Raw genomic sequence first — 12500 nt, forward strand, 5'->3', positions numbered from 1 at the left:
TGGCACTGCTACCACCCGTGCCACCATCCAGCTGAAGTTAGGCCGTCTTGTTAAACAGAGCTGTTGCTGGCGGTCATGGAGAACAAAACAGCTGTGAGAAATTAGGCTTGTTAGTGAGGGAATGTATGGAGACGTAAACAACATGTTGAGTTACAGAGAGAGCGAGAGCAGTGTTCCAGTATCCAGTAGAGTGCGCTCTGCTGAGACAGTAACTCCACATCATCTCCACATCATCTCCACATCATCTCCACATCATCTTCACATCATCTTCAAATCGCTCTCTGGATCTCACCTCTGAAAGTTATATAATAATACAGATTCTCATTACAAAGCTAAAAGGTATTAGCGTGGTATTATAGTTGTTCTTTGGTCTTATTTATAGAGCGTTTTATTTTGTATAGCATTTGTGTATAAACAGATTGGGTCTTTTATTACATTTTTGATGTTGTCAAGAAATATCACTTTTTATATAACAAGACAATATACTTTTTGTCTTGCTGCAAAACTGCTGCCCTTCGGGCTACAGTGACCCGGGCTGAACCCCGTAAGGGAGTGTTTAAGAGACACCATCTCTGATTGAGTCTTACAGAATCATTTACAAAGGGTGTTCAGGGCTGGGAGTTATCGGCCCGTCCCCTGTACAGTCCTGACCTCACTTCCACATGATTGGAACATTACAGGAGTTCCTGGGAGGCCGGCGTTTGAGACGTGAATCAGACAGACAGTCGAGATCACGGCTCCGGTGTACTGAGAGAACTCTCTCCCTTGATGGTGTCCAAGCTCTAGTGAGACACTGTGATAAGTGCATTAGTGTATCAGGGGATTATATAGAGACATAAAGGGAGTGTTTACTCTCAGAACTGAGTTCTGTTATTCTGTATGATCAAAAGTCCCAGTTTGACTCGAACACTGTCTTGTATTTCCAAATCGTAACACATACCTGATGGAGTAGCTGTAGTCGTGGTGTGATCTGATGTAACTGTTGTACTTGTGATTAATAATGTGAGCGTCTCTTACACACACTAACAGGAGAGTCAGTATTTACTCCCTCGATGTGATGAAGAGAATAAATACAGGCTGTGATTCGAACCCAACCTGCAAAACATAAAGATTTCAGAAAATGATTTTTTTTCCCTTCGGTGCTGAACTTCTGTTCTTCTTAACACTGTTGAGACACGGAGTGTTGACACATGACACCGCGCATTGTGTAACGTGCGCTCTGTACACGGCATTCTGGGTAATAAAGTCAACCCAGACAACAAAATGAAATAAAGGACAAATGAAAAGCAGTCTTAAAGTATTTCTGACACAGTTGTGTGTTTTGTTAGCTTGAGAATGAAATTGACCCCGCCCCCGCACAGGTAGGCGTTTTTAGGCCATCGCTTAGTGTTATTGTTAGCATTACATGCTAGTGCACAGTGTACCTGTTCTTACACTTGGATCTGCTAATCCGTGTGTTAGGATGTTTACTGAGAGCTACGTTAAACCTGATTCATCCTGAAACCTTCTGCATTCTTCCTAGAACTCGACCTTGCCGAGAGTTCACGCTAAGGCTGGCCAGTTCGACACTTTAATATTCCTTATTCTTTAAGAAGTTATATTTATAACATCCACACACAAGTTCACATTAGAGTATAAAAGTTCATTCATACGAAGACGCATAGCGATGACGGTACATGCGGTTCCTATGACGTTCCTCGTGTCCTGTGGCTCCACCACCATATTTTAACAGCAGACACCAGATGTTGTGGGATGATGGCTTTCTCTGAAGATTAGCACATCTGGGTTGATCAGACAACTCGTGTTAATCTTTTCATTGCTCTTCAGGTTTCGTCCTCCTTGTTGGCCTTGTGCATCATGGCTTCTGAATTGCAGCCCTGCCTTTATATTCGAACTCCAGTGACCCTGCCACATGCAGTTTGTGTTTACACTGGGTCACAGAGGTGCTGATTCAGGTCTGGGATTTTTTTGAGGAATTCTTTTGTTGTATTTCACAGCGATCCTGTTAAATGTCCTAAAAGCGCCTACTCGTGACCGCAGACGAATGTTGTTTGAGGAGATCCGGCACAAGTGAGCATGTTTCCCTCGATGCATTAAATGATTTTCTTTCTGATTGAGACAGTCTGACTTTTTGCCCTTCTGCTTTAAAGACTTGCTGATTGTAAAGACGTGTTTAGAGCCGATCCAAACTGCTAACATGACTCATGTGTTTAGCTGCATTTGTAATTGATTTAGTTACTGAAAGGGCTTTTTCTTTGCATTGTTCCTGTTAATTTGTCCAGCTCCCTTTCGTGCTGTGAGTCAGTGAGTATCAGCGTTGATGCACAGACGGCGTGACTGCATGAGTGTTCGAGACTGTGAGATTTACGGTAAATGAGTAATAACCAAGAGTGAGCTGTTGGTTGCTGTACGGCGCACGGTGCCGGCACCACTAGATGGTCTGGTTCCTGCTCTCGCGCCGCGGAGTGCTAGTAGCTCTCAGTTCAGCATGTCTCTCCCCTCCAGGTTTATTCACAAGCCGTTTGAATCCTAACATCCTGCTTTTCAGTACGTCACCATATCTGCTCTCCAATAACAGGAGGAAATATTTAGTTTAGAAACAAATCAGGCTGAATATGTATCTCTTAGTTTTTAACAATTGTATGTTTAAACAACATTTGGAACAGTTTTACTGTTTATTTATTTATTTATTTATATTTTTATTGTTAGAATGAAGGTTATTAATGTAGACGTGTTAAAGTGTTACAGAGGAACAAACCAGGTACTTAAAACAAATACTGTAGCTGATGATGATAATAATAATAATACTACTAATAAATAAATAATCTGTTGTTAAGCAACTCTAGTTTTGTAAAACATAAACCATCATGTGTTGTGAAGTTGATCCTCCGTTACAGTTTATTCAGTCTGATTTATTGATGTAAATTATTTAGCTTAAGGCGGCGGGTCAGACCAGACACCAGCTACAGAGACATCAGCTCAGAATAGGGACGGTTTTGTGTGAAAAATACAACAGAGCATTTTAACTCTGGTACTGTGCAAAAGTCTTGACCCCCTGAATTTTTTGTAGATCAAATAAAAGGTGAGACAGGCTGCAAAGTTAAAACCGGTTGTTTATGTAACGGCCTCAGCAGCGACCTCGTTTCCCCTCTCGTCTGTTCCAACCCCCCAGCATCAGCATCAGCAGTGAACTAATCACCTCCTGGTCATCTGTCATCATCTGCACCTGTTTCTCACTGGCTCAGGACTTAATGTAGATGATTTTATCCTTGAATAATCCATAGATTACTGTGTGTCTTAACAAACACCAACACACGCCTCTGAAACCACTCAGGTACAGGAACTGGAGTGGACATGAGAGACAAAAAAGACAAGAACGTTTTGGAAGTCAAATAGGGGGTCAAAACCTTTGCACAGTACTGTAAATAATCTTGTGTGATTAAAAGGGTCAGTCTTCATTACTCATTATTACATTTTAAACAAGTTGTTAAACAGAAGAATGGGGACGGGTCTTAGGTCTTGGTGTCTCCGGCTCGTTGTTGCAACCAGACAGTCTGGTTTGTGTTTTTTCAGAAAATGCTGATCTCCTGAGATTCTCACCCATCTCACCCATCTCACCCATCTCACCCATCTCACCCATCTCACCCATCTCACACACGTCACCCATCTCACCCATCTCACCCATCTCACCCATCTCACACACGTCACACACGTCACAGATGCCTCTTGTCCAGTTTCGGTTGTTCTTCCATCTAAAAGTGTCGGTGTGAAGAACACGGTACTGAGATGTCCATCAACACACTCGCTACTTATTTTGGCTAAATTCTAACGTATATACAGTGCACACATTGGGGTATTTTGTTATGTTTTACCATTCATGGTTAAGACTTTTAAAATACACTAGCAGTTAAAAGTTTGTACACCCCTCTCTAACCCCATGTTGGTTCCTGATGTTTATTTCTCTCTACACTATAAACAACACTGAAGGTGTTTATTATCCCAAACACACAATAATCTCCTCTGAACAGTTGATATTGAGATGTTTATCTGCTCCTTCTGCTCTGTAAAGCTTCATAACGGCTCTAATCTGAGCTGCTGGTTGTTAATTGGTGATTTCTGAGGCTGGTGACTCTAAATGAACTTCTCCTCTGCAGCAGAGCTCAGGTTTGGTCTTCATGAGAGACAGTTTCATCATCATGGAGCTCGATGGGTTTTACTAACACACTCGACACGATACTGTTCCTGTAGGAACTGATCCAGAACAGCCGACCTTCATGTCTTTCACTGACTTTGTGAGGTTGTCGTTATTTAATAACTGAATGCCATGTGTGTTATTTCACATGGGGACACTGGTGGCTCAGCGGTGTTTCTCCTGCCATGCGGAAGGCCCGGGTTCGATTCCCAGCCAGTGCCTAAACCCCCCCCCAGGCACTGGATGCAGTGCTGGTCACAAGCCTGGACAAAAAGGGGGGGTTGCGTCAGGAAGGGCATCCGGCGTAAATTCCGGATATTCGGCTGTGGCGACCCCTCGGCAGGAGCAGCCCGAAGACCAACAACATGTGTTATTTCATAGTTTTGAATAAAAAACACTTTTGACTGGAAATGTATACATTATAACCTAAACAGAATATATTTTTTATTGTGTGTGTGTGTGTGTGTGTGTGTGTGTATAGACTCCCATACTGCATGTAGTTAAATTAAACTTTCATGAAGGCTACAGCTCCTACATTCCCACTCCTCATAGTCCTCCGTCTTGGAATGGCTGGCTTTGGGCGTGGCCCATGTGACCGATCTCAGGCGTGGTCATGTAGAGTGGAGTCTGAGGAGTTCGTCCACCTGAATGAAGCCCAGGTGGCGCTTTGTTTTGCTCCTACACCATTTACAGATGTAAATTACAGATGTAATAAGAATCCATTTTTGACTTTGTTAAATAGTTTAGATTGTTGCTAGAATGGGACGACTTTTTTCTGCTACACTTGCCTGAACACACACACACACACTCACACACACTGAGCCATTGTAGCATTGGGGAGACTGGCGTTGTGTCTCGGCGTCTCGAGCTGAAGTTCAGTGGAAGCTGCTGCTGCTTCTGCCGTGTGAGATTACAGAGCCGTTTCCTACAGTTCCCTAACCGAGTGTGTTTGTGTATTTGGGTGTGTATCAGCGATTGTTGAGGCCATGCACAGAGGCTGAAGGGGTGTGAGTGTGTGTGATGGCTCCAGCTAAAGCAGTGGTTGTGGTATCACATTGTTTTGCAGCGTCTGGGCCCGGTGCCCAGGATCTAAATTTAACTCCTGACTTGGCAGCGTCACGCGAGTGCTGTGACGTCAGAGGCTCCATGAGCACAGCCACCGCTGTGTACAACATGCCTTCCTTTGGGGTGTGTGTGTGTGTGTGTGTGTGTGTGTGTGTGTGTGCGCGCTCCCTGGTCACAGAGTGCACGGCCATTTATTTGACTGGAGGAGTTGTTTATTCTACCGATGTGGGAGAAGAAAGTGAAAGATCTGCAGTTTCTCCAGGTTTCATCCGATTTGTGGTGTTTGTTTTTTGGGGAGTATTTACACACCTTCACACAATCCCTTTAGAATCATGGAGCAGGAGCGACACGGGGTCACAGTGCCGTGCTTAGCTTTCAGTTCTGTCTCTCAACTTCCTCTACATCGAGACCGAAGTAGAGTTTAGCGCACATTATTGTTGTGTAGTCACAGAGACACACACGCTGCCGAGGAGACGCGTTCGAGACGTTTGAGGAGACGCGTTAGAGACGTTTGAGGAGACGCGTTCGAGACGTTTGAGGAGACGCGTTAGAGACGTTTGAGGAGACGCGTTCGAGACGTTTGAGGAGACGCGTTCGAGACATTTGAGGAGACGCGTTAGAGACGTTTGAGGAGACGCGTTAGAGATGTTTGAGGAGACGCGTTCGAGACGTTTGAGGAGACGCGTTCGAGACGTTTGAGGAGACGCGTTAGAGACGTTTGAGGAGACGCGTTAGAGACGTTTGAGGAGACGCGTTCGAGACGTTTGAGGAGACGTGTTAGGACCGGACCTGCACACTCGGCTGGTGTAGACCACATACTGTAATAAACTCTCAGGACAGAGTGAAACACTTCTACACCTGTCTGAGACCTGAAAAAGGAAAGAATAGAGAAGAAAAAAAAGATTTCACTACAATAAAAGGAATTTGCACTGGAAGAACTTAAAATAGAAAATGAAAAGAAATAATAAAATTTGGGATGAAATAAAAGGAAATAAATCACAACAAACCAAATATAAGATAATTAAACTTATTCCTATCACATTTTACTAAACGTTTAAGGGAACAATTCTGATTGTTCTATTGGCAGATATTGTAATAGTTGTGATGATCAAAAAACAAAAAGATCCGCCAATAGAACAAGAAATTTTCACTTCCAGCTTTAGTAACATCCATCAATGCTAATAAATATTATAATAAATAAATCTGTTGTACATCAATAACGGCATCACTGGACGGTTGTCACATTAATCACGACCTTCTGACCCATCAGACTCAGGAATTAATCAGCTCTTTGGTATAAAACGTGTATAACACGCTTCCCGCTGTCTTTGTGATGTTGTAACTTCAGTAATCTTGCAGTTTTTGGGTGGTTGTGATCACACGCGTGTTCCCTTCACGCTGTACACTTCAGGACGTCACTACTAATAATCAGGGTGAAAAGAGTGACACTAGCGATGCGCGGTTACGTCACTCTTCTGCTGTGGAGTGAACTTCTGAATGGGATCCCCATGTGTGTTAGGATCACGGAGAAACAGAACGCCGCATGACTGAGCAGCGCATTGCAAATGAGCAAACATTTCTCTTTGTAAAAAGCGGAGAATTCTCTAAAATCACTTTACCACAAAGCGCAAAGGTTTCTGTTGTAGGATTTCAAAGGCTCAAAGGACCTTGTTAAACTCATGTTCACTCTATATAAACTCAATGTCATTTTTCCTTTTTATTAAATCCTTTCAGGAGGATTATTGTGAGTGTGCAGTCTGGGTAAAAAAAGCAAGAAATGACTGTAAAGGCGTCACTGCTTACATTTCAGCAACGGAGAGAATTACAAATCTTGTGAGAAAAGCAGAATTAGTCCTGAGCACTAGAGGAGAGCGCTATTATGTCATATAATACAATAGCCAATCAGATCCCAGGATGAAAATACCGCTGCTTTTTTGAAATGAGAGCTACTTAACATTTAATGCAAGCGGCCATATTGCTAACCATCGATCCGTCATCTACACCGCCATCAGTGTGTAGAACTCTGGGCACGAGGCTGGGACACTCCGGACTGGGTGGAGCGTTAACGTCACCAAACATACACACAGAACATACACACCCAACCCTGGAAGTGTCAGGTGACCGTAACAACCACTAAACCAGCATGCTGCCTTTTTTCCAACCCAAGCCTTGTTGTAGTCAGCTCCCACCCATGTCTCTGTTAGGGCTCTCTGCCGTCACGGCAGTACCTACCAAGCAGGAGGACAAAGCCCATCATCTGCTCCCTCAGAGACCGCAGGGTGCTGCTCATGCAGAGTTGGGAATATCCTAAGATACTTAGAGAAAGTGCTATCCACCTCTTCCACCTGCATCAGTTCCCAGACCACGATTGGTTGCTAATGTCGCTATTGATGAGAGAGTGCAGGGACGCCGTCCCGCCCCCTGAGAGAGCACCGCCAATCTGCTCAAGTAGCCGTACCATCACCCGAGAATCGCATTTCTGTTCCCATCACTCCCTCAATCCACCTGAAAACCTCCAGCTAGGGGCCGCCGAGGCCAATGGTGACCGTTTGGGTTATTAAGGTAGATTGCGAGATAGATTTTAATTATCCCACCCGCTGGAGAAGGACACCGTGACTTGCCATGGTGAACACTTTATCTGTATAGAGATGTTTAGTTAGAGAAAATGCAAAGCTGCATTGTGTTTATTCTCTTTCAGTGTTTTTAATGTAACTTCTCAGTTTTTGTTTCCTCAACAGGCAGTACTTTGCCGAACTACATTAAAAACATTAATAATTTAACCACTTAGGGTTTAAAGTTCAACTTGTGCCACCTGGGTTGCTGTGGCTCTGGGTCCGTGGCAGGGTTAAGGCATTGACCTGCTGACTGGAAGGTCTTAGGTTCAAGTCCCATCACCACCATGTTACACCGTCGGGCCCTTTAGGGAGGCCCTTTAACCCTCAACTACTTAGAAGTATAATGACCTAAAATTTAAGTTGCTCTGGAAACGGGCTTCTGCCAAATACTCTTAAAGGTTTTTTTGTTCATGAAATCTTGGCCACCTGTCCAACGCTACCCCAAGCTATTACAGGGAATGTTTTCTGTTTTAACTAAATTTGCGTAGACTGAGATTGAATTGGATAAAACGGTAAAATATGCAAGTTATTTCTGTAGAGTGTCAGCTCTGTCTGCCTTGTGTGTTTTAACCTTCGTGCACATAATATAATTACAGAATTATAATCGAGATGTGTTAAAGAACAATTTGTTAAACATCAGGTTAAACTCTACAAACACCGAGTCAGAATCAGCTGCATTAAGAAGAAACAAACACGTGTGTGAAAGTGCTCTGTGTGACCGGAGCCTCTGCAGGATCGACGGTGTGATCAGTGACATGACGTTCCATCCTCTGACCTGAGATCAGCGACTGGACGTTGTTTATCCGCAGCACCAACAGGAGAGCACTTTGTCCAACTGATCCTGGAGCTGTTAATCGCAGAAGCCACGGAAAGTAGGGCAGATTATCTGAGCGACATTTCCAGAAGTGAAAACACGCCTAAATGAAAGAGTGGCCTACACAAGGAACCACGCAACCTTTCTTTCTTTCTTTCTTTCTTTCTTTCGGAAAAAAAGCAGAACGGTGTGAAAAAAACAAAACAAAAAGCTGCATTCTTTGGGCTGGTGCCACTAATGGTGCGCTTTGTGCAGGAGGCCATGCGTGAGTAGTGTCCACTGCAGAGGAGATCCAGAGGAATGAAATGGCTTCGTTTTATTGTATTAAGGCAGGAAGTGTATTATTATCAGCATTGCAACAACGTGAAGAAATAATCCTGTGATATTTAAATGTACCTACGTTGCTGATGTATTGAGAAAAGGAAGAAAAGATATTTATTACAGTAACTAACACTCGACTATACCTACAGAATACCTCAAGGATACGTTACAATACGATAAATACACATCACCATGTTAGTGTTTATAACATTACAGCAGATGCTGGTGTGACCCGGTTAACAGGGGAAATGGTTCTGTGCAGCTGATAATTAAAGCCTGGAAAACCTGGGATGGGGCCTCCGAGTGGCGCAGTGGTAGAGCGCTCGCCCCATCATCCGGAGATGTGAGAGTGAGTGTGAGAGTGTGAGTGTAAGAGTGAGTGAGTGTGTGAGAGTGAGTGTGTGAGAGTGAGTGTGAGAGTGAGTGTGAGAGTGAGTGTGAGAGTGAGTGTGAGAGTGAGTGTGAGAGTGAGTGTGAGAGTGAGTGTGAGTGTGTGAGAGTGTGATTGTGAGAGTGAGTGTGTGATTGTGAGTGTGAGAGTGAGTGTGAGAGTGAGTGTGAGAGTGAGTGTGAGAGTGAGTGTGAGAGTGAGTGTGAGAGTGAGAGTGAGTGTGAGAGTGAGTGTGAGAGTGTGAGAGTGTGATTGTGAGAGTGAGTGTGTGATTGTGAGAGAGAGTGTGAGTGTGTGTGAGTGTGAGTGTGTGTGAGTGTGAGTGTGTGTGAGAGTGAGTGTGAATGTGAGAGTGAGTGTGAATGTGAGAGTGAGTGTGAATGTGAGAGTGAGTGTGAGTGTGTGAGTGAGTGTGTGAGTGAGTGTGTGTGTGAGGGTGAGTGAGTGTGAGAGTGAGTGTGAGAGTGAGAGTGAGTGAGAGTGAGTGTGAGTGTGAGAGAGAGTGTGAGTGTGTGAGTGTGTGTGAGTGTGAGTGTGTGTGAGAGTGAGTGTGTGTGAGAGTGAGTGTGAATGTGAGTGTGAGTGTGTGTGTGAGTGTGTGAGTGAGTGTGAGAGTGAGTGTGAGAGTGCGAGTGAGTGAGTGTGTGAGTGAGTGTGAGTGTGAGAGTGAGTGTGAGTGTGAGAGTGAGTGTGAGTGTGTGAGAGTGTGATTGTGAGAGTGAGTGTGTGATTGTGAGAGAGAGTGTGAGTGTGTGAGTGTGTGTGAGTGTGAGTGTGTGTGAGAGTGAGTGTGAATGTGAGTGTGAGTGTGTGTGTGAGTGTGTGAGTGAGTGTGAGAGTGAGTGTGAGAGTGCGAGTGAGTGAGTGTGTGAGTGAGTGAGAGTGTGTGTGTGTGAGTGAGTGTGAGAGAGTGAGAGTGAGAGTGAGTGTGAGAGTGTGAGAGTGAGAGTGTGAGAGTGTGAGAGTGTGAGAGTGAGAGTGTGAGAGTGTGAGAGTGTGAGAGTGAGAGTGTGTGAGAGTATGAGTGTGAGAGTATGAGTGTGAGAGTGAGTGTGAGAGTGTGAGAGTGAGAGTGTGAGAGTGTGAGAGTGTGAGAGTGTGAGAGTGAGAGTGTGAGAGTGTGAGAGTGTGAGAGTGAGAGTGTGTGAGAGTATGAGTGTGAGAGTATGAGTGTGAGAGTGAGTGTGAGTGAGTGAGAGTGTGTGAGTGTGTGAGTGTGTGAGTGTGAGAGTGTGAGTGTGAGAGTGAGTGTGAGAGTGTGAGAGTGTGAGAGTGTGAGTGTGTGAGTGTGTGAGTGTGAGTGTGTGAGTGTGAGAGTGAGTGTGTGAGTGTGAGAGTGTGTGAGAGTGAGTGTGAGTGTGCGAGTGCGAGCGTAAAAGTCAGTTTTGTATTTGTTCTTCTATACATCATGACAGTGGGTTTGCAGGTGCTCCTCGGGTTTAAAGACCACGAACACATAAGGAGAGCACGGCAAGGCACATGGAAGAGATTCTCAAAAAAACAAGCAAAAAAAAAACAAATACTGAGTCCATAAACAGTTTCAGTCTTTTGAAGTTAATGACAAAGAAATAACACTAATCTGAAATCTTTCCAATGACACTGGAGACAAAAATGCTAAATAAACATCTTCTTTTAAAATAACTAGAATTTCTTAAATGCGTTTAATAATAAGTGTGTAGAGTTGAGTGTTTGACTCGCTGTGAACGAGCTGTTATTATAGAAATAATCACCTGTTACAACCAGCACATCAATCAGGACCTCCTGACCAATCAGATTCAAGAGTTCAATGTGTCTTTGGTGAAACACTGGTTCAGTAACGTCTTACTGATTATAAGTGAATCCTCTTTACTGTATCGCCTGCTTTTGGCCGGAGGTCACTCATACTGTATAGAAATGTACACAATACACATTACCCTGTAGTAACCTCCTGTCTCTTATTACTATTATTATTATTGGTATTATTTGTTTATCTTTATTCTTTTTTGGATTCTAATCATCTTACACACCTGAGGTTACACTCTTCTACACTTACTTCATCTCAGCAGGTCACAGTTATTAAATGTAAATGTGTGTGTGCAGGTTTTTGTTCTCACACTCGTCCCAAAGAATAACATTTCAATTTTCCAAAGAATCCTGGAGAATCACTGCAGTTTGTTTACTGTAATGTTGGTAAAAAAACGAAGCAAAAAACAGATTTTGAACAGACAGATACAGTACGGGTGCGGAGTGTGTGAGAGTGCACCGTGGGCATCCTGACGGCTTTCGGGCTGAAACATCGGCTTCCTGTTTGCATTTATTTATTTTGAAAAAGACACTTTCAGTCGAGTGAAGCAGAGTTCAGATGGGTGTTACTGGTTAATTCGGTCAAAGGTGCAGAATATACAGTAAAGTGCTAAAAACAACCCCTACACACACACACACACACACACACACACATCTTCTTGTTTTAGGGAATGAGTCATAAGTTGAGATGACTTTGATAACTTTGTTTACACACAAAAACACATTTGTGTCACCTGATCAGAAGTCTGGCGATCCACATGCGGCATGCTAGTTTACGCTACACTTCACGATCACGTGGTCGTTCCCCCTCGGTGCACTGCACAGGGTCTGCAGCCATGTTAAGGAGAATTCCTAACTGAAGTAAAGAAAAGTGCTGAGGTCAGGGGGAACTGTAAACAGTGTAGGGAACCATTATCACTTTACTGGAAGGTGAGAAGCACGATTACCCATCAGACACGGCGCTGTTTCTGCCTGACATAATATTCATATTAAAATCATGTATACATAATAATCTGAATAATAATAATCTTTTAAGGAATAATACTGTACATCTTGTAAATAATGCAGATCACATCTCTGCAGATTTAGTGTTGTATAGGTTTAGACATCGCTTGATTGTAATGGTGTTGAGCTTTATTTTAATAGATGTGCAGTAATAAAAACAGCATTATTACGAGGCTAACGCAGGGAGGAAGTGATGTCAGCATCACCACATTACATGGTGTTCTGAATGGAGGAGCGTTAACTTGAGGGATGTTCCCTCATGATCTCATTAAACTTCAGAAGGTGATAGGAATATAGTTGAAGAGGAAAAAGCAA

At 43.5% G+C, this 12500-nt stretch overlaps 2 protein-coding genes across 3 annotated transcripts in view; both read left to right on the top strand.

Moving 5' to 3' along the window:
• Positions 1 to 12500, top strand: part of maml3 (mastermind-like transcriptional coactivator 3) — a 151090-nt gene that overhangs the window by 3354 nt on the left and 135236 nt on the right. The gene's annotated exons all lie outside the window — the stretch shown is intronic.
• LOC128517016 (dentin sialophosphoprotein-like) overlaps positions 2045 to 12500 on the top strand; it is a 52473-nt gene continuing 42017 nt past the window's right edge. The window contains exon 1 of the mRNA XM_053490748.1: positions 2045 to 2070. Within this exon, the coding sequence (XP_053346723.1) occupies positions 2045 to 2070 (26 nt within the window). The remainder of the gene's footprint in view (positions 2071 to 12500) is intronic.

Source organism: Clarias gariepinus, unplaced genomic scaffold (assembly GCF_024256425.1).
Source record: "Clarias gariepinus isolate MV-2021 ecotype Netherlands unplaced genomic scaffold, CGAR_prim_01v2 scaffold_31, whole genome shotgun sequence".
In the NCBI taxonomy this organism is placed as follows: domain Eukaryota; kingdom Metazoa; phylum Chordata; class Actinopteri; order Siluriformes; family Clariidae; genus Clarias; species Clarias gariepinus.